General features: G+C 43.3%; 1 protein-coding gene across 1 annotated transcript in view; it reads left to right on the top strand.

The window, feature by feature from the left end:
- GRIN2A (glutamate ionotropic receptor NMDA type subunit 2A) overlaps nt 1-8,415 on the top strand; it is a 422,776-nt gene extending 414,361 nt beyond the window's left edge. The window contains exon 14 of the mRNA XM_033914282.1: nt 6,440-8,415. Within this exon, the coding sequence (XP_033770173.1) occupies nt 6,440-8,233 (1,794 nt within the window). The 3' untranslated portion in view covers nt 8,234-8,415. The remainder of the gene's footprint in view (nt 1-6,439) is intronic.
- The last annotated feature ends 14,259 nt before the right edge of the window (nt 8,416-22,674 follow it).

The following is a 22,674-nucleotide window of genomic DNA, read 5'->3' on the forward strand; positions in this document are numbered from 1 at the left end:
TGCCCCTTCCTGTCTTTAGTGCCCCCAGTGCCTCCTTCCCATGTCGTTAGTGCCCCTTCCTGTCTTTAGTGCCCCCAGTGCCTCCTTCCCATGTCTTTAGTGCCCCAGTGCTTCCTTCCCATGTCTTTAGTGCCCCAGTGCCTCCTTCCCATGTCCTTAGTGCCCCTTCCTGTCTTTAGTGCCCCTAGTGCCTCCTTCCCATGTCCCTCTCACTGCCTTCCACACTTTGTCCCATCCCCACCCCCAAAGCCTGCCTGCCTGCCTGTCTACCTTTCTCCCTCCCTAGCCAAAGCCAGCCTGCTGCCACCCTGCCGCTCCAAAAAAAACACACAATGCCTCCCTCCTTTTCCCCTTCTCTTACCGCCATGCTGCAGCTGCTAAAAAGCCGGAAGTCTTCTTTCCGACTCAATTCTGAAGTCGGAGAGGACTTTCTGGGCCAGCCAGGCAGCGATTGGCTGGCCCAGAACGTCTTCTCCAACGTCAGAATTGACGTCGGAAAGACTTCCTGTCGGCTTTAGCAACTGAGAGCAGGGGAAAAGGAGAGGCTTTTTTTTTTTTTCGCGCGGACCGGCGGTTGAGGAACAGTGCTATTCAATTCAAAAGTGAGGGAAATGGCCGGGTGGGGCCCGCGCGATCCTTGGTTGCCTCACTGCGGAGACAAGTCCATTCACCGCTCCACGGGGCAGTGAATGGCCTTGTCCCCGTCCCCGCAGAGGCCACTATTTTTTATTCCCCGTTTCGGCGGGTTACCCGTGGCTAAACGCGACTAGCCATGGGTAACCGCCACGGTGTCATTCTCTAAAAGGAGCCCAAAGTAAGAGGCAGAAGACCATGAACAGATAATTTTAACCAAGAGGAAGGGACTGGGTCTAAGGAGCAAATTATGCATCTTGAAAGAAGCTTAGCTTATTTGTCCATGGAAGTGAAAATGAAGACCAATTTGATAGAGGAAGAATTTGTGAGAAAGAAATTAATTAGCTCGTGACTGTAGAAGAATCTGTAGAAGGGAAGGACTGTCTCAGCTGAATGATTTTATTAATAAAATGGTCAGCTAGGGAATCAGCTGATGACGATGAGTGGTTCAACAATGGGGGGGATTGAAGTGAACCTTGATATTATGGAGAAAAGGCACTTTGGAGGATTGTTGGATCAGGTGATAAGATTTTAAAAGTATTGTTTCTTTGCATCCTGCAATGTATTGTTGTATTCCTTTTGAAGGGTTCTACATATTGTAAATCAAAGGGATTTCATTGTTTGGGTCAGAGTCATTTGGCACGTCTGAGCTGTCATTTCATAAGGCGGAGACTGCTATGGTACCAAGGCTGTTTGTGCACTAAAACAGGAGTGAATATCTGAATAGGGGCAACGGTATCTAAGGCTGCTTGCAGGCTCTGATTCCAGCTGGAAGCCTGTTCCTCAATGGGGAGTAACAGAAAATCAGTAGGAAAGTAAAGCATGGGGTACATTCTATATGATAAAGGATTTAGAAACCTAGCTATCCTAATTTTGAATGCACTTGGTGGGTTAAAAAAAAATAAAAAAAAAAATATATATATATATACTAGTCTTATAGCCCGTTACATTAACGGGTTCCACAATATATGTGTGTGTGTCTCTCTTTATTTCTTTCTCTCTCTCTCTCCTTAGCCGCTTTCTTTCTTTCTGTCTTTCTTTTTCCTTGGCTGTCCATCACCACCCCTTGCCTGCTTGCCCTGTCCATTCTCCCTTCCTTTTACCTCCCCTGTGTCCACCACCACCCCTTCACTGCTCTCCTTATGCAGCAGCAGCCCTTCTCCCTTTGTTTTACCTCCCCCCTGTCCATCAGCACCTCTTTTCTTCTCCCCCTGTCCAGCAGTAGGCGTCCCTTCCTTTTTCTCCCACCCTCCTCCTTCTTATCCCTATGATACACTTACCTTGCTCTGCCCCTGATCAGAGGTTCCCGACAGTCGCCCAGTTGCACCCATTGGAAAAGTTCCTTCTGCCGCATCCCGCACCCCTCCTGACACGACTCCCGCTGTCTTTCTTTCTGTCTGTCTCTGTCCCTGGCCCCCTTTGTCTGTTTGTCTTTCTGTATATCTCCCTGCCCCTGTGTCTTTCTTCTTTTCTTTCTGTCTGCCTTCCTCCCTCTGTCTGTCTCGAAGCAGCATTCCCTCCCCCTGCATTTCCCTTCCCCCACACCAGTTCCCTGTGCACCTGCCCCTGTGTCTTATTTTCTTTCTCCCTTCCTCCCTCTCTCTGTCTGTCCAAAGCAGCATTCCCTCCCCCTCCATTTTTCTCCCTCCACACCAGTTCCCTGTGCACCTGCCCCTGTGTCTTTCTTCTTTTCTTTCTGTCTCCCTTCCTCCCTCTGTCTGTCTGTCCAAAGCAGCATTCCCTCCCCCTTCCATTTCCCTCCCCCCACACCAGTTCCCTGTGCCTGCATTAGCGTTTCCTCTACCCCCTTTCCCTTCCCGCAGGCCCGACTACACATGGCGATTCAAGCTGCGTGTCCAGCAGTCTTCACACGCTGCTTCGGGTCCTTCTACTGGCCTGATTTACTCTGGCACGTCCGGAGCAAATCAGGGCAGTAGAAGGGCCCGAAGCAGCGTGTGAAGACTGCTGGGGGGCGGCAAATGAGTCGGGTCCCGGGCAGCGGAAAGTTTCTGGGCTCGTCGGTGGGGGCGCTGAGTGGCCGCGATCCCTCTCCTCCCAGACACCCCCCCCCCTCCGCTGGAGGAACAGATATCGGCGGTTACAGCCGCTGGCTTCGGCGTCTTCTATCCACTGCGGCCAACCCTAGCGGAAAGAGGAAGTAGTCAGAGAGGGCGGCCCGCAGTGGACAGAAGACAGCAAAGCCAGCGTTCCCTTCATTTAAAAGCGGGTGAGCCGACGAGAAGGAGGAGGTGGTGGTTTTGGCAGTGAGTGAGGGCGGGAGGGGGGAGTCCCCGGCTGTGCTGTGCTTTCCCGATCGCAGTGGCGCTGCTGTTAGTGTCAGAGCTCGCCACCTTGGTGGAGAGTAGGGAGGCTGTTGTGAGGTAATACGCGTGCATGCGCACTCGTGCGGCCACATCCCAACAGAAAAGGGATCAGGGAACACACTTGTCGTGAGTGCGCATACGCGGGCTAGCATTTTATTATATAGATTATCTATAAAAGCAATTCTATAAGGTGATGCCTAATTTATTTATTTAAAACATTTATTATCTCCCTAAAACCTAGGCGGCTTACAATTAAAAAAAAAAACATCCACAATCACCAACAGACATATACAAAGTTCAAGAACTATCAGTTACATCAATAAAATTAACAAAGTATCTTTAAGATTGATCTAATACGCAAGTCTTCCTAGATTCAATCAACCCTTACTTCAATGAAATGCCTAATTTTAGGCACCAAGGCCCGGATTCTGCATAGGCTGCGCGGTCTCAGAAGCCGCCTAAGCAGTCCAATATAGGCGGCCTGAATCGGGAGGTTTTTTTTTTTTTTTTTTTAAGAAAATGTGCATCCTGATTGGCTGGTTAGGCAGCAGTTGGTCGCCTACAATCGGGACACCGTTTATAGAATCTGTGCCCAATAGTGCACCCAGTTTATAAACTAGTATTGTTATCACCTGTAATGGGCTCCAACGATTCTATAAGTGATACACCTAAATTGTCATGAAGGTGTGCACATGGGCAAGTCACGGGCATTTCATCAAATGGCGAATGAAACTTATTGAATGCTATCAGTTGCAGATGTTGCACAGCACACTTGGGTGTACCCACTTACACTAGCCATTAATCTGTCATAAGTGTGCACACCTACCCTTTGACAAACCAATGATCTTTGCACTAGCATCTATAATGGCTTAGGTGTACCCTGTAAGGTGCCCATAATGAGGTGAACCTCTCTGCTTATTTCTACAATATTTATTGAATGCTGAATGCTTGTCATACGATGAAATAAATTTTATGTCATAGGTTTCATAATGCAATTAAGCTAAATTTATTAAAGTTGGCCGTAATTTCAGTAGAAGACAGAGGCACTGTTCAATCCATATAAACCAAAGGATAGTAATTGCCCTATAGTTTAAAAACTAAGGTCCTGATTCTATAAAAAGCGCCTACAGTTAGGAACCTAGATTGGTGTAACTAGTCGATCTAGGCGCCTAACTTTGTTAATTGAACGATGCCATTAAAAATCAATTTAAGAAAATGTAATTTTCACGTAGGCGTCTAATTCAGTAGGCACCATGTACATGTGTACATTGAGGCGCCTATCCAAAAAGTATGTGTGGTTAGGGACAAAGCTTGGCTATGGATTGCCTTACACACTGGTAGACATTTGTGTTAGGTGCCAGTTAATTAGGCCAAGAAATCCTTGGCCTAATATACCAGTGTCTATCATTATGGTGCCTACTGGCACTTAAGTCGATTAACGCACTGCTAGGCATGATTCTATAAACAGCACCTAATGATTGATTGATAACCGCACCTAGCCACCAGGCACCATTTATAGAATCTGGCCCTAAGTATTGAAATAAGAACATAAGAATAGCCTTACTGGGTCATACCAAAGATTCATCAAGCTCATTCCAGATTTTGACTCCTAGGAAGGTGAACATGGATTGGAAAATTCTTCTGTACTTGAGGTTTTTCGTTGAGGGGAGGTTCAATTGGATCCTGTTAAGTAGGCTGCGAGAGGCGGACCATGCGTTGGATAGGAGGGGAAGCTGAGTTTCTGTAGATTATATGATGCATGATGCAGGATGTTTATGTCTTGCATATTCATTGTAATGACTCCAAAAACCCAACTGGTTAGGTGCTCCCCCAGGGGAAGGTTGAGAAGCATTGTCATAGGCCAATGAAAGGGAAAGGGACTCGATCTACTGCCCTTCTGTGGTTACAATCAAAATGATTTACATATTATATACAGGTACTTATTTGTACCTGGGGCAACGGAGGGTTGCGTGACTTGCCCAGAGTCACAAGGCAGTGGGAATCAAACATAACTGCCCAGGTTCTCAGGCCACTGCACTAAGCACAAGGCTACTCCTCCACACTGTGGTCACCTGATTACAGCAAGTGATTTTACTTCTCAGCAATGTGTTTGGCTTTTATGATATTGTGACTTTTTTGCACTTGTACTTGATATCAATAATTTTTACCATTTTTAACTCTTGGGAGTCCCGGAATTGGTTCCACATTTTTTTGGTTTTGGACATTCGTGTTTTTGTGGTACCAAGGTCCATTGCTGTGAGTGTTAGGGCCATCCGTGTGACGTTGACCACCCCACAGTGTCATTTTGTTTTGAAGTAGACAACTTGTTTGTTAACCTTTCGACACATTCAGGTGTATGTACGGGGACAACTCTACTTAATTGATACAAGAACAGAAAGGAGGCATGAAGTCTTATCACATTTTTACTGAAATGTCTGTGTAACTTATTCTGCATTCACGGTCAATTATAACACTTGTTTTTCATGCATGTTCAATTGTATTAGATTTGGAATCACTATTGTGTGTACTTAATTACTCCATTTGCTTCTAACATCCTTGTGTGTTCGTTTATATTGTAAAATTCAAATTAACTCTGTATAACATGGCTCAGTCCTTTGAGGATAATTCTATAAATGAGTGCCTCCATTTAAGTGCCCTGAGGCTCCTTAGAGACAGCCATTTCTGTAATGGCATCTGGCTAATTTCATTATAGAATCCTAGTATAACCTGGTACCAGAGCACCTTACAATTACATCCCCTTAGTAACACCAGCCATATACATATTCGGCCGATATTCAGTCCTATTTGGCCAGCCAGGAACAGCTCCTGGCATCGCTGTCCCATGTACCCCCTCCTCTTCCCTGCCATTTGGGGGCCCCTCATTTTTCCCCACCACTTGAGTGTCCCCGCTCCTGCATACCTCTTGAAACCTTTGCTGGAACAAGCAGCATCTTCCATTCCTGCTCATGCTGGCGTTGGCTTCCTTCTGATGTCACATCCTGGTCCCATATCCAGGAAGTGATGTCAGAAGGGAGCCAACACGGTGCAAACATGGTAGAGGTGGTGGAGACAAAGACTGTCTGAATTCAAGAAAGCGTGAGACAGGCATGTGGGATCTCATATGGTGAGGAGGAGATATTGGGTGCTGTGGATGGTCAGACTGGATGGGCCATTTGGCCTTTATCTGCCGTCATATTTCTATATTTCATTTTATTTTACTGTTTGCAATTGCTGAGAAGCTTAAACTTTCTTTACAAGTAGTGCTGACAAAACAAAAGGAATGTTTTACTACACTGCTTCATAGAGATTATTTTTTCCAATACAGGGACTGAAGGAGATTTTGTTCTCCATGTTAATAAGCATATAAATATGTAAGGCAAAATTTAATCACACTACTGAATAGAAATAAGATTTGCTGACGTGTAAACTGACTTAAAGAATGCAGTTAATAACTTGGATTGTTTGCATTACTCTTGTTGCAGGGTATTTATAGCTGCATTCATGGTGTGCATATTGAAGAAAAGAAGAAAACACCAGATTTTACCTTGACCAGTTCTCAGACAAACATGCTGAAAATTCTGAGAGCAGAGAAAAATATGACCAATGTGTCCAAGCTCAATCCTACTCAAGCAAACTCTCCCATAAGGACTTCTGATTATATTCACAGAGGTTCCCTACTGACGGACATGACCATAGATAAGGGGAATTTGATATTTGCTGACAACAGGTCCTTCCAGGCAAAGGAGAACATGCACACTGGGGATAACATCAATGAACTACCAGTATTTGCCAGCAATCAGCATAAAGAAAACCTCAATAACTATGTTTTCCAAGGCCAGCACCCTCTAACTCTGAATGAATCGAATCCAAACACTGTTGAAGTTGCCGTCAGTGCAGAGGCCAAGGTAAACTCAAGGCCAAGGCAACTTTGGAAGAAATCCGTAGAAACCCTACGTCAACACCAAAGTTCATTGAAAGAAAATGGCCTTGAAAAAAACAAACCTGCCGCGCAGAATCAGAGGTTTCTGCCGGAAGATGGTGTCCATTCGGATGCCTCGGAAAATTCGAGTCGAGTCCCGTGTCACGTGGAACCAGAAAACAATAACAAACACCACAAAGTCAAGAATAATGTGAAAAAGAGATCAGTGTCCTCCAAGCACCCCCGAGATTGCAGTGAAGTGGAGCTGACATATCTGAAGAGTAAACAAAGTTCAGCTCGTGACAAAATTTACACAATTGAAACGGACAAGGAGTCGAGTTTCCGTAGGAACAATCCTCCTCAGTTTAATGAGAATGTTGTTATTGCAGAGGATGTTGAATACCCCGAGGTTTATCAAGATCACAGTGACGCCTACAGAAAAGCAGAACCAGTTGCGCTCATTAATAGGACTCCCATGCACAACGACGGCATTCTTCCAAACAACAGTCAGTATAAACTTTATCCAAAGCACTACAGTTTAAAGGACAAAAATGCTTCCCTAATTAAGATAAATGAGAGATACAGGCAAAATTCCACCCATTGCAGGAGTTGTCTTTCTAGTTTGCCCAGTTATATAGGACACTATACAACCAGGTCTCCATTTAAGTGTGATGCTTGCCTGCATATGGGGAACTTGTATGACATTGATGAAGATCAAATGCTGCAAGAGTCCACCCCCTCAATGCACTCCCAAAATATGTATGAGCATGAATGCATCCACAATAAAACTGCTCATTTTCAAAAAAAGAACAAGCTGAAAATTAGTAGACAGCACTCTTGCGACAACATCCATGATAATCCTAGGGAAATAAATCTTGGAAGATCCTCTCGTAGTGCAAGCTTGAAAGATAACGGAAGGTTTATAGAGGAAAATCCTTATGCAAACATGCTCAATGCCCCGACAGAAAAACTTATGAGTAACAAAGTCACACTTTTCACCCAAACTCTGGAGGACAATAAACGGAGCAAGTCTCTGTACCCTGATCACTCTTCCGATAATCCTTTTCTGCATTCTTGTCATGAGGGCCAGCAGATGGTTCATGGGCGAAGTTCCTCTGACATTTATAAACAGTCGTTAGCTTCAAAAGCCAGAAATAATTATTTAAGGTCATCTGTAAAATCTACATCCTCATATTCCTCCAGAGATGGACAAATCCCCAATGACATGTACATTTCAGAGGATACTATGCCTTATGCTGCCCATAAGAATACTATATACTCAACTCCAAGGGTTTCAAATTCCTGCAGCAACAGACATGTGTTTAAGAAAATGCCTAGCATTGAATCTGATGTTTAAGTCTTGTGTGACTAATTTATCCATAGGAAGATATGCTGTCATATTGCCAACACTGTTGAGGTGGAAAGGATATTTTTAAGCAACACCTTGGCAAACAGATATTTGTACTATCCTCAGTGAATTGTTATGCACATAATTTGCCATAAGTAGACACTGTTACTTGTAAATAAATCCAGGGCATGGCTGAAGAACAGATAAGATTAGCTATTTATGTAAATGACATCTTACATTGGCCCAAAATGTATGCTGGCAGGTATTTTTTTCCTGCATTATCAGCAATCCTTTGACATATTTTCTCGTTTTTATCATCAATTCAGTTGCTGGGTAACGTTTCATTTCCACATTACATCCAGTGTTTACCGATTCCCTCATACCAAACTAAGCAATATTATACACATGTGGTTTGACAGAAAAAAAAAAAAAAAGAGAATTACAGGTGAACGTGCATTTGTGTATCGGGCAGAAAGTATACGAGCAACTAAAAAGTCAGGCTTTAAATGTATGCACGCATGTTTAGCGTTTTTGTGATCACTCAGGGCCCAAAACTCAAAACGAACAAAAAAAAAAAAGTGTTAGCACAAAATTAATTTTTTTTTCTGTCTGTTCTGAAGACCATGTGGATAAAATTGGCCCAATCTGTTGCCCCTTTTTTTGTCATCAGTGGTTGGTTTGGAAGAAACCAGAGGTCCTTCAAGCTCGACTTTCTTGAGTGCCAAATCATCTTCTGACTGCCGTGAAGAAAGAGAAGAGCCAAAACACGATTATGATAATTAGTGACCACATTGCCAATGACTCCATTCTGTCAAACACATATCCTGAGGCAAAGCCAATGATTGGAAGAATAGAGTTTGAAGATTTAGTCCCAATTCACAGCTTCATCAACAATCACCTGTTTTAGATAGGAACGCTAAGTTGTCATTTGTGAAAAGAGAGACCTCACTGTTAAAAGTCAGATACGACATGTGTGTGTAAGTTTCCTTTAGCCCCTTTGCTAATAATTACTCAGGGCTGTATAGTTTTTTCTTATCCCTTGACTCAAAAACTCTGTGTTGCTCATTGTATACAGGGCAGTAATGACTGGAATGTACACTTTGATGAGAAGAAGAATTTATCCAATGCCAGTTAATGTAATCAATAAGGAATGCAATATTGTTTATTTGCATGTACTATGAAAAACTGTGCCATCAACTTCACAATTTTCGTACCTATGTGTTGAGCCCTACATCGCCTTTAACTTCTCTGAAGAAAAGCTTTGCATATAGTACAGTATCTGCACATGCCGTTACAGCTACAGATCATCCATGGGCAATATCTAGATCCTCTTTTGGAAGGCATCAAGTACTACAAAAAAATTAACAGATATTATTATTACTAGTTAATCTGTCAGACTATTTATTTCCATACCACATTGTACAATGCAAGAATAATTTATATTCCTTACAATAAAGGGAACGACGTTTACAAAATCAACACAACAGTTCTGTTACTAGTTTCTAATACTATTATGCTTTCTTTTTTGATGCGTAAGACAACACTATTTTTATTCCAGTGGTTTGCAATATTGGTTTACCCTATAAGGTTTATAAAATTGTTATCCTGTAAAGGTTTCCATTTTTACATTATAGAACCAGCTTTTCTTTCAAAGCATATTGACCTAATCGATTGTATAGTATTAGATTCCAAGCTGGAAAAAACTTCTATTTTCAATGTATATTATAAGCTTGTATCATACTCTTACTTTCTACAAATATTACATGGAAGTCATATATAATCCAGAGTTATAATTATTAGCGTACTATGGAGTGAAGTTTTCACCTTCCAAATTACCTGTTAAAAAGATCCTTTTTTTTTTTTTTTTGGCTTTCAAGATTTGTATAGCCTGCATTTATAGTGTAAATATGAAAGGAGAATAAAGAAATAAATACATGAAATCAATTGGTCTTCTTTGCAAACAAAAACTGGCCCTTTTAAAGAATAATCCAGTAGGTACGGTTTGCCTAAACAGATGAGTCCTCTCTCTGTCAAAAATCTAATGCAACAGTATGTGTTCAGATTTACAGCAAACCAGTAAAATATGGGAATAACCCCTGTAACACCACTTTATAAATGCGTATTTCTTTATTGCAGGGTTAGCATCTTCTATTAATTTTATTTTGAATTTTAGTTTATCAACATTACTTTACTGATAATGCTGAAAGGTAATTAGGAACAGCATTCATAGGTAGGGTTACCATATGGCTCCAGAAGAAGGAGGACGGACTGAGACATCCGGGTTTTACTTCCATTGCTTTCAATGGAAATAAAGCCCAGATGTCTCTATCTGCCCTCCTTACTTCCATTGTTTTCGGTAGAAGTAAAACCTGAATGTCTCAAACTGTCCTTTTTCTCGAGCCATATGGTAACCCTGTTCATAGGGGCTCTTTTACAAAGCTGGGTTAAGCACTAATGCATGCTTACCACAGCAAAAAATGGTATACCACAGGGCACACGCATACCAGAGTAATTTTGCCATGTGCATGAACTACCCACCTGAAAAAATATATATATATATTTTGCGCAGGGGTGTGCGCCAGGGTAGAGTGGGCATGGTCTTATTGACACAGCTATATTTGCCGCATACAAACAGACTAAAATACATTTAGGGGGAAAATTCTATAACCAGTACCTAAATTTAGGCGTCAGTAGGCACCCTGCCGATGCCTAAGTAATTGAAAAATGCAGTCAGAAATTTGCAGTTGAAGCACCTACCAACACCTAAATAAAAGGCGGCAGAAATCTGGAATCATGTCTAGGTAGCTGCTTTAGGCCGTGGAACGCCAAAGGAGGCATGGCCAATGCCAGAAGTGGCATTAGGCAGGCTAAAGCGGCTACGCAGCTGCAAATCACACCAAGAAAGGCAGCTGAAATGTAGACCTGGAAAATCCTAGCCTACATTCCAGCTGCCTATCTTTTCCGGTAGACTGCAGCAGCTGATCGTGGCAGGGGAATTCCCCCCTTCCCATCAGCTGAGCGGCAAGGACTCCCCAAAGCCACGATTCTGTAACCAGCAAACAAATCAGATTGCCTGTCAATCATTCTGGGGTGCTGGTTACAGAATCATGGCTTTGGGAAGTCCCTGCCGCTCAGCTGATGGGGAGGGGTATTCCCCTGCCTTGCACCGCGATCGGCTGAGTGGTAGGAACCCCTGAACCCCACTGCAAATTGGCCAGCAGGAGGGATGTCAACTCACTCCTGCGCCACCCCCGCTAACATCTCCAGCAGGAGGAATGCCCACTCCCTCTTGCCGCCACCCCCGCTAACATCCCCAGCAGGAGGGATGCCCACTCTCTCCTGCTGCCAACCCTATTAACATCCCCAGCAGGAGGGATGCCAACACCTTCCTGCCCCCACTAACATCCCCTGAAGGAGAGATTCCCAATCCCTCCTGCTGCCACCCCCGCTAACATCCCCAGCAGGAGGGATGCTCAATCCCTCCTGCTGCCACCACCCAAAACACCCCCACCCACCCGGACCCATAGGTGAGGTTTTTGGCACCTGGGCCAACTGGAGTCTTAGGCCTGATTCCCAGTGCATTCTGGGATGCACTGGAAGTGGCCTAAGACTGATTGGCCATGTCCCTAAGGCCTCTCCCATGGGAATGAAGCCTAAGACTCCAGCTGGCCCAGGTGCCAAAAGCCCGTCCTATGGGAGGGGCCTTAAGTACCTGGGACATTCAGGGCCTTTGGCATCCTTCCAGCTGGCCTTCCAGAAAAAGGTACGGGGATGCAGGTGAGTTTGTGGGGGTGGGGGTGTTTGGGGAGATGGTGGCAGGAGGGATTCAGCATCCCTCCTGCTGGGGACATTAGCAGGGATATGTGCTAGCAGGAGGAATTGGGCATTCCTCCTGCCGGGTATGTTAGCATGGGTGCCGGATGGAGGGAGTGGGCATCTCTCCTGCTGGATGACTTGTGGTGGGGTTTGTGGGGTCCCAGCTGCTCAGCCAATCACCGCACGGGAATTCCCCCTCCTCCCCCTCCTTAGCTGAGCGGCAGGCACTTCCCAAAGCTATGATTCTGTAACCAGCGCCCTAGCATGATTGATAGGTAATCCAACTTTGGTGCAGATTACAGAATTGTGGCTTTTGGGAGTCCATGCCTCTCAGCTGATGAGGGAGGGAGAAATTCCCCTGCTGCGATCAGCTGCTGTGGTCTAACAGTAAAGATAAGCGGCTGAAATGTAGGCCAGGGTTTTCCAGGTCTACATTTCGGCTGCCTATCTTGATTGAATAGGCGCGATTCTGTAACCCATGCCCTCAAATAATTGACAGGTGATTGGCGGCTGCTTCTAAGGAGGCCACTGACTTGGGTGTCGGTTAAAGAATCTAGCCCATACTGCATGAGTCTCTACCATCTAGAAAATATTTGATGGTAGGGGCTTACATGCTCATGTGCACATGGCTATTATTAAAAAATGTAGAAAATTGGCTTTTATTCCACTGATAAAAATGGTCCTAGTGCTTGGGAATTACCAACATAAGGGTGTGTTATGATCACATTTTACCGTTATTAGTTTTTAATCTTAGTTTTAATTATTGGCACTGTTTAAGCCTTTTAATTAAGTTAGGCGCCAAGATCAACTAGGCACGTCGATCAAAGCAGCTAACTTTAGGCGTCATTTATAGAATCTGGGCCTAAATGCCGAGTATATTAAGCATCATAGGCAACGGAACACTTTTTTGTTTGGGGGGCCCAAAAGCTCCACCCCCAAACCCTGCCCAAGCTCCGCCCCAGACCCCACCCCCATAATAATAGTGGTAATTGTAATACAATTTTTTCCATTCGTTTGTCACATATACACACAATATAATCTTATTAAAAACACATAATGGTTAACCACAAAATTAAACTACACAAAGCACACTTCTCAACATTCATTCCTGCCAGAACATCTGGCCTTGGTCACACATGCAGAATACAGATAACCCCTATGCAACTACAGGACCACAAACTAAAAGTACTAATATACACAAAGAAAACTCTAAGGGCTAGATTCACTAAGCAAACCGGTCCTGTACTGATCGGTTTGCAAGCCCTTTGCGACCCGATTTCCCTCTGACCCGATTCACTAACCTCTCCTCCAATCCGGTCCCGATCCGTGCATGCAAATGAGGGGAATCGGCATGCAAAGCAGAAGAACGCGATTCACTAAACTTACCGACTGGCTGGCCGATCAAAAAACTAGCAACTGGTAAGGACCAGTTGCTTATGCTAAATCCCTGCTCTGGCCGCCCTGCTCTCTGCTCTCTTCTCTGCCCCGATTCTTCTGCTCTGGCCGCCCTACTCTCTGCTCTATTCTCTGCCACAATTCTCCTGCTCTGGCCGCCCTGCTCTCTGCTCTCTTCTCTGCCCCGATTCTTCTGCTCTGGCCGCCCTGCTCTCTGCTCTCTTCTCTGCCCCGATTCTTCTGCTCTGGCCGCCCTGCTCTCTGCTCTCTTCTCTGCCCCGATTCTTCTGCTCTGGCCGCCCTGCTCTCTGCTCTCTTCTCTGCCCCGATTCTTCTGCTCTGGCCGCCCTGCTCTCTGCTCTCTTCTCTGCCCCGATTCTTCTGCTCTGGCCACCCTGCTCCCTGCTCTCTGCCCTGACTCTCCAGCCCTGCTCAGCCCTGACTCTTCTTGCTTTCCCCACAGTGCAAGCCTATGGTTTTAACCCGCGGGTTTAAAGCGGGTTGAAGCCTCGGGCTCGCGAAGTTAAAAAAAATAGTTTTAAAAAAGAAAAAAAAATGGGCACGAAGGACCACCAGCGCATGCGCAGACCATCTACAGTCTAGGAAGATGGTCTGTGCATGCTTTAGGATTGCTCTCCAGCGATCCATGCGGTTGGTGGGAGGCATGCCAATGATCTAGCCCTAAGACTCTGCATGCAGTAAAACCCCAGAGAAATAGAAATAAATGCATTTCTTCCTGAACAGTGCAAAATATAGACAGCAGATGTAAATTCTCAAAACTGACACATTTCAGTCAATAAATTAAAAATAAAATCATTTCCCCTACCTTTGTTGTCTGGTAATTTTATTTTTCTAACCAACTTTTCCCAGTCTCTGGTTGCACTTCCTTCTGTCTGTGCTCTTAATTGTGTATCCAGGGCTGCCTTATCCATTTGCTGTTTTTCTCTCCTTCTTCACTTTCTGCCCTACATTCATCTTTAGCACTAACTTTTAACAATTATCTTTCTTCCATTTTTCTGCTTTCTTCTCATAATCTATCTACTTTTCTATGTCTTCCCTTTCCTTTCCGTCTATCCATGTGCACCATCTCCTCCCCTCTTTCTTCTCTATTCCCATCTATCCATAAGAAGCATTTCTTCATATCTCTTCCCTGTAACACCCATTGCTGTGCACCATCTCATCCCTCTCTCTCCCTCTTCCGTGGTCAGACATCTCTGTCTTCCCTCTTCCCCCTCCTATGGTCTGGCATCTTTCCTCTTCTTCCCATAGCCTAGAATCTCACTCCTCTCCCATGGTTTGGCATCTCTCTCTCTCTCTCCTTCCTTCCCTCTTCCCGTGGTCTAACATATTTCTCCTTCTCTCCTCTCCGTAGTCTGGCATCTCTATTTTCTCTTTCCTGCAGTCTTGCATCTCTCTCCCCTCCCTTCCTTCCATTCTGTGGTCTAGCTTCTCTCTTCCTTCCCTCTTTCTATCACCCTTTTCCGGAATCTGACATCTCTCCCTTCTTTGAGTCATCTCTCCTCCCTCCCAGTGTAACATTTCTCCCACCCTCCTCTCTACCATCTTTCTTCCTTTCCCTTTGTATACCATCTCTCTTTCCCTCCCACTCCACACACCTAAGTCCAACAATTTTCTTTTTCTCTTCCCTCAACCACCAGCAGCATCTCTCTTTCCCTCCCCACCACCCCACTCATGCATCTCTATTTCCCTCCCTTCCTAACCCCCAGCACGTACAGAATCTGTCCTTCCAAACCCCTCCCAGTTCGTGCAATATTTGTCCTTCTTGCATTTCCAACCCCCTCCCCCACAGTCCGTGCAGCATCTGTTCTTCCCTCATTCCCATTTCCAACCCCAGCCCCTCCCCCTGTATCTGCAGTATGACCTCGCCCCAGTGCCTGACTCCCCTGCCTACTACCCCCCTGCTGCTGAAATTTAAAATATTTGGGCAGCCGATGGTGCAATGAAGCCAACTTCCCGCCGTCGGCTTGTCCCAGAAGTGTTCTTTCTGCAGCACTTCCTCTTCCCGTGTAGGAAGGACACTGCAGAAAGAACACTTCTGGGGACGGGAAGCTGGCTTCGCTGCGCCGTCGGCAGCCTGAAGATTTTAAATCTCAACGGTGGGGAGGTGGCAGGCGGGGTAGTTGGGAGAGATATACTTCTGATTGGCAATTTTTGGGGAGGCCATGGTCCCTGTGGTACCCCCCTCCCCGTTACAACGCCTATGCTAAACGTGTAACTGCATAATCCACATGTAAATGTCAGTATCTAGGTTATAAAATTGCCTTTAAAATGATATTTCTGTGTCATTTTAAATGAAGGCACATGTCTAATTTCTATTTGAAAATTTGGCATAAGATCTTGTACCTATAATTTTGTACCATGGAGGACAGTAGAATAGCTTCTAACCTTTGGCATTTAATAGACAAAAATACAATAGAACCTTTAGTAACACAAGTGGATATTAATAAATATCATTTATCATAGTCTTAAACTTGAAATGATAATTCAAGAAACGGTATTTAGAAGTTGTATAATAATAATAATAATAACAGTTTATATACCACAGGACCGTGAAGTTCTATGTGGTTTACAATGATTAGAAATGTTACAGATTGAGTGAATAAATAAGCATTTCAAAATATGGATTACTTGTTACTGTATGATTAATGTCTATTATTGAAATATTTTTGTATAGATACAATGGATACAATGGAAATGGTACTCTATGCCAGTCAATATTATATGCTATACATACAGTATAATTGCCTTGGTGGATGGATGTGAAAGTGGTAGTGAAAAGCAAACAGACTCAAAAATGCATCGTAAATCACTAGAATGCTGATGATGATCTGTCTGTTGTTTTCCATGGAATCACCTTCAGAATTGCCTGCCATCACCGATGGCCTGCCTACAGGGAACACCATCATTATGGCGGTAGGCATTGCAATAGTAAATCAGAAACAGAACAGCTCTAACAGAAGCCCCGACGAGAACAGATCTTTGCTGCAAGCCAAACTTCCCACTGGGCAGTATAGACAGGCTCCTAGGATCGAGATGCTCCCTCTTCCATTTCTTTTAAGCACTGCTCATCCTGAATGGCAACATCCCATCAGACCCTCCTTAAGGGCACAGGAGTGACACTTGGAGCATTGCAAGATCACTGCACTTTGAAGATAGGGGGGGAGAGAAGATTAGGGACTTACCTGGTGGGGTTGGAACCCGGGGAAGAGCACCCCCCTCCCTCCAGTGGGAAGACGCATGGATCGGTTTGCAGGTTGTCTGCCAACAGGGCTGTCAGTTCAGCTGGTCCCCCGCCCCGGAACAGGAAGTTGACATCAGAAAGGGGAGGGGTGGAGGCTGGTAGAGCCGATGGCTGTGCACAGGCAGAACCATATACCCTTGACTGCTCCAGCACCCTCAAGCACCCTGCCCCGCCCTTGGTATGCCACTGAGGTTGAGGGGTTCAATGGGATGCTGCTGCTCAGGCTTAGATGTGGTAGAGAGAGAGAGGCACACAGGGTGGATGAGGGGTTGGGGGAGAAGGATGACCCTTTTATAGCAATTCTTTGGTGAAGGAAGGAGGGAGAAACAATATTCTGAATTCTGCAAAGTTAATAAGTTTATGAAAACTGCCTTTTATAAGAAATCTTTCGAGTTATGTTTTGGCCTCACAAAGCTTGGATATCCCTTGCTTCTATATGGAAACAGAGGGTCAAATTCAATATATAGCACCCCAAAAATCTGCGCCAATTAGCACAATTCTATAAAAGGCTCCTGCTATATATAGGATTTGGCTTAGTAGTTATATGTGACATAACATTTAGGCCAAGGAAAACTGGGCCTAAATACCTGTGCCTAAGTTGTGCATAAATCAGGCGCATTCTATAACAGCGCACCTAACTTTTAGGAACAGCCGCTATCTGCCCATTCTCCTCCCCTGACCATGCGCCTTTTGAGATTTGTGCACTAGAAATGCTGTACACAACTATATAGAAAGTGCCAATCAAACTGTGCTCGCAGTTTCTAATTAGTGCCAATTAGCATCAATTATTAGGTGTTAATAACCAATTATCGACACCAATGAGCGTATTAAATAATTGTGACCGCAAATCGGCTATGTGCACCAATTTGCACATGCAACTTATGGTGCCATATACAGAATTTGGGGGGGACACTGGCTGAAATTCTAAACGTTTGTCGCAATAAATAAACCGATAACAGGCCACCTACTTCAGGCAGCCTAGAAAGGAGGATGAAGGGATAGGGGGATCGTGGGATACTGAGAGAGGTGCTGGGATGTAACACAGGTATAGAAAGCAAACCAAGTAATAAGTATAGAAATCCAACCAGGTCGTACATGTGCAAGACCAGAGGGTTAGGACTTCGATGGGAAGATAAGACTCAATGGGAAACCAAGGTGGCAAGGGGGCCCCTTCTGGTGACTCAGACAGGCCGTGACCTGTTCGGGCTGCCGCGGGAGCGGACTGCTGGGCAAGATGGACCTGTGGTCTGACCCAGCGGAGGCACTGCTTATGTTCTTATGTTCTTATGTTCTTAAGAATGATGAGATCAAATGGAAAGCTCTGGGTGTGCTGCTACCACTATTGAAACTGGAATTGTAGTCGAGATTTGGGTAATAAAAGATGTATAAAGAAACTACTCTTGATGAGGGGAAGAGAGGACTGCTGGAGCTACTTACAAGAGCCAAGATGGAGCCTTCTTACCTTTTTTTTTTCTCATGCACACAAAGGGAGGGAGAAGCAGGCATGCTGAGACAAAGCAGGGCAGAGTCCAGACCAATGAAACAAGGGCATGTGACAAAAGACTGTAGGCTAGGATTGGTCTTTCTCAAAGGGGGAGAAAGAGGTCACATGTAGACGAGTGACCAATAAACTTAATAATAATAATAACTTTATTTTATATACCGCAGTACCACAAACAGTTCAGAGCGGTTTACAGTGTAAGAGACTGTACATTTACAGCGAAGATACAATGAGGACTGTACATATTCAGTAATGGTGTTTATACAGCGAAGAACAATGTAGATTTACCATGCGGGAGCTGAAGTAACGCAAATGGTACTTTAGGATACCACCACTACCACTACTATTAATAATTTCTATAGCGCTACCAGGTACACACAGCGCTGTACAGAGTCACAAAGATACCAAACTGAAATACAAGTACAAATCATGATCATGATAATATACACCCACAACTTTGGGAGCTGAACAGGTTTTCAGTACGAGCTGCACATATAGTTTTTTGGGGTTTTTTTTAAGTTTATTTAAAAAAGTTTCAAGTTTATTTAAAATTTGATAAAAATGCTTTTAAAAATTTCTAAGCGATATACATAATATTAAAATTGGGGATACGAGACAGTTGAAAATATGAACAAGACAAACTTTGGACCCCAACATGAACAGGAACAAGAGTAAAAAGGAGTAGAACTACAATGGTGTTAAGAAAAGTTTGATCCTCAAAAGGTTAATCTATCTGGAGAAAAATTGCTTAATTAAATGAAGGAAAGAATCTCAGAATTGCCACTCCATGGATCATAGTAATATTATCCATATAAGGAATTGTGGCAGGGGTATCTTTCATTGATCCAAAACCTTCATATTGTTAATGTGCCTATATATGACACAATCAAAAATTTTTTTTATATATATGAATTACTACTCAAAATTTTTCATTCAACTTTATCTTTATAGATTATTTTGAGAACAATATGTGCAAACAGCAATGTGCAAATAGCATTATGCAAATAGCAAAATATTAATTCTTATCAGTGCTTTGTGCAAATGGCATACTTTAAAAAAAGTCTTAACCTTTATATTCTTAGAACAAAGCTATTATGAACAAAAGCACTTCACTTTTAGCTTGTGTTTATGTAGAATGGCATTGGTCAAACTACGTAATATATCCAACGGGGACCCGTTTTGCCACTAACAAGCGGTTTCCTCAGGGTTTTGTATATCGGGCTAAAGCTAGAAACACAAGAAAAGAGTGTAATAGAATAAATTATAAATGCTAGCCATCCAAAGAAGAAGAAAAAGTACTTTCTTTCAGCATTAACATTAGCTGTGTTCTAACACAAAACCACACTACAAAATGGCGCTTATATTGAAAGAACGCCAGCACATGCGCACTGAAATGTATAACGTACTTGTGTTCTCATTGTTTAGAATATTCCATGTGTTCATTTAACAACAGAACCACAAAATCCATATGGAAAAATATTAACATAAAAATATTATTAGGTATAAACTGACCAATCCAAGATTGTATTAAGACCGAAAGGCTGCATAGTTTTCAGACGGTGAATCCATCTAAGTTCTCGTTGTTTGAGCCGCTTCACCCTATCACCTCCTCTTATGGTGTTTGGTTCGTGATCAATAACAAGACATCGAAGATCTTTATAGAGGTGGCGGTGTGAGGCACAATGCTCAACTATGACCTCCGAGCTTCTCTCCCGCTTCAAATTATATTTATGTTCATACATTCGAGTTAAGAAAAGTTTAACAATAAAGGGAAAAAAAAAATGATAGGAAGGGAGCACGACAAGAGCAAAATTTCTTATGAAAAACATAAGAAATAAGAACATAAGAAATGGCTTCGCCGGATCAGACTCTAGGTCCATCCAGTCCGGCGACCCGCACCCGCGGAGGCCAAGCTAGGTGTTCTCTGCTGAGAAACCTTGTTTACTCGTATCCCCCAATGTGATTTGCAAGAAGGTGTGCATCCAACTTGCTCTTGAATCCCAGAATGTTGGTCTCCATCACGACCTCCTCAGGGAGAGCGTTCCAAGCGTCCACCACTCGTTGTGCGAAACAGAACTTCCTAATATTTGTCCAGTTTCAGCCCATGACCTCTTGTCCGGGTCACATTTGACAATGAGAGTTAAAGATTAACCCCCACTTCTATTAAACTGTACTAGCAGTTTGTAGCACAGAGGGCCGTGCTGAATGGCCCACGCTGCTCCCGACGCTCATAGGAACTCTATGAGCGTCAGGAGCAGTGTGGGCCATTCAGCGCAGCTCCCCACGCTAGAAACTGCTAGCGCAGTTTTGTAGAAGATGGGAGTAAGTGTTCTGATGTTTAAATAAGCCGGGCTAATGATTTTAAGCTTCAAATGCATCCAAATACCTCATCTCTTCAAGATTCAAATTCCATGTTTATGCTCACGTGTTTCAGACTTTCGAATATTTAACCCAATATGTTTAACCAGAGAAAGATTGCATGCATTGATAATGCAATGAAATAACCCCTTTTCTGAATTATAAATGGCTCTGGAAATTTATGTCGAACTTGTGTTTTCATGTACCCCTAGAAGATGGATGAACTTTAATATCTTTTTACTACAAACATATACGTCAAAGCTTACTGGAGTAAATTTGTATTCTAAAATGTGTGCTGTACATTCCAGTAATGTGTAATTAGCCCTAAATTTGATTTCTCTGAATTTCATCTGCGTTAATAAGTCAACTCTATGGACTCTATAATTGGATTGTGGAATCCAACAATTAATGTGAAATTTAGGTAATTAAAACATGGCTGTATAATGAATTAAATCATCTCGGTTGTAAAAATATACCTTTTTTTCCCCTGAACAATAACTCCTATATATAGCAATAAAATAAAGAAAACCCACATTTACTCAGCAGTTTATGTAATCTTTTATCATTGACTATTAAAAGAACCGCATTTCAAGGCATGGTTTTAGAATGCAACTTATCCTAAAAGTAAAAATATTATTGTTAGAAATCAAAATTAACGTGATGGTGACATGGGGTGCTGGTTGCAATTTTACTGATGTCTTTTGACTGGGTCTGCAGATACTGATCAAGGGAATCTCTGTCTGAAACACTTGAATCCATATAGTGAAGAATCTTTTATCAGCGTCATTATCGTTTACACTAGAAACAATGTAGTCTAATTCATCACTTGCATCTTCATCTTCGTTACCATCATCATGCTGGCCAGTTAGAGACGATAGACTCATTGCATGTTGTTGTTCTAACAATTTATCCATATAGCGGCCATTGCTGGTTTTTGTACCATCTTTACAAAAACTTATGTAAGCTCGTGTAATATAGCTGCTTCAGAGAAGCTCAAGTATTGTAACACCATTACAGAAGCTCATGTAAACTTCTCTGAATTGTCTCCCCAGTCATTAATAGCGGTATAGAAGATTTCAATAAACAATAAATATAAGGGGTAATTGCATATCACCTAAGTTAGGCGTCAGGATGAAGCATATTAAGGGCCGGAGTCAGTAAATGGTGCCAATGGTATTCTATAAAGGTGTTCCATGATCAGTGCCCTTTATAGAATAGTACATAGTGCTGGGATCTGCATTCAACTTTGAGTGTTTGGATTTACACCAACTGAAACCTGGTGTAAATCTTGGTGCATAAGTTAGGCACAGATCCCTGGTATTCAGTAATACTGTGTGCATCTTTAGTGAATGCGATTGACCCACCCATACCCCTGCCACGGTCATGCCTCCTTTTGAGTTACATGCTATAAGATTCAGATGCAGATCATTAGAGGGCCATTTATGAAAAAGCATCTAAGTCCAATTTGGGCGTTTTCCACAAGATATCCAAATTCACAGGATCAAAAATGTCTATTTATGAAAGGTAAACCACTAGCCTTCCAAATTGTTATTGGGGTTTGGTTTTTTTTTTTTTTTAAATCTACTTGGACATCTTGGCCAACAGGTCATCCAAAGGATGACCAACTTTAGGATGCCTAACTTTATACCCCATTTTCAACCTCAAAACTGTCTAAATTCAAAATGTCCAAACCCAGAGCATTTGGACGTAGTAGGGGGCCAGCATTGTAATGGACTGGCCACATAGATATCCTAACAGAGTAGTGGGATACCTTAGAGGGCACTGCTATGAGCTTCATATAAAGGGTGCCAGATATACATCTCACCATAACCTCCTTATAATTTATGGTGAGCCCATATAAACTCTCCCCAAACTTACTATACTGACATGTCTACCATCCCAATGGCCCTTATGGCTACAGGTGGCACCTATATGGCAGTAGGGTTGGGTTTTCTTGGGTTTTGGTGAGCTCCCACTTTCCACCATATATGTAGTAGTTAAAGTGGCTTATGGGCCTGGGTCCTCCTCTCTGTGGTTCACTAGCCCGCCCACCAGGCTACTTAAGATATCTGTGTGATGCTTTACTAGGCTTTCCCATACCATTCCAGCCTTGATACG

This window comes from Geotrypetes seraphini, chromosome 11, assembly GCF_902459505.1.
Source record: "Geotrypetes seraphini chromosome 11, aGeoSer1.1, whole genome shotgun sequence".
Classification (NCBI taxonomy): domain Eukaryota; kingdom Metazoa; phylum Chordata; class Amphibia; order Gymnophiona; family Dermophiidae; genus Geotrypetes; species Geotrypetes seraphini.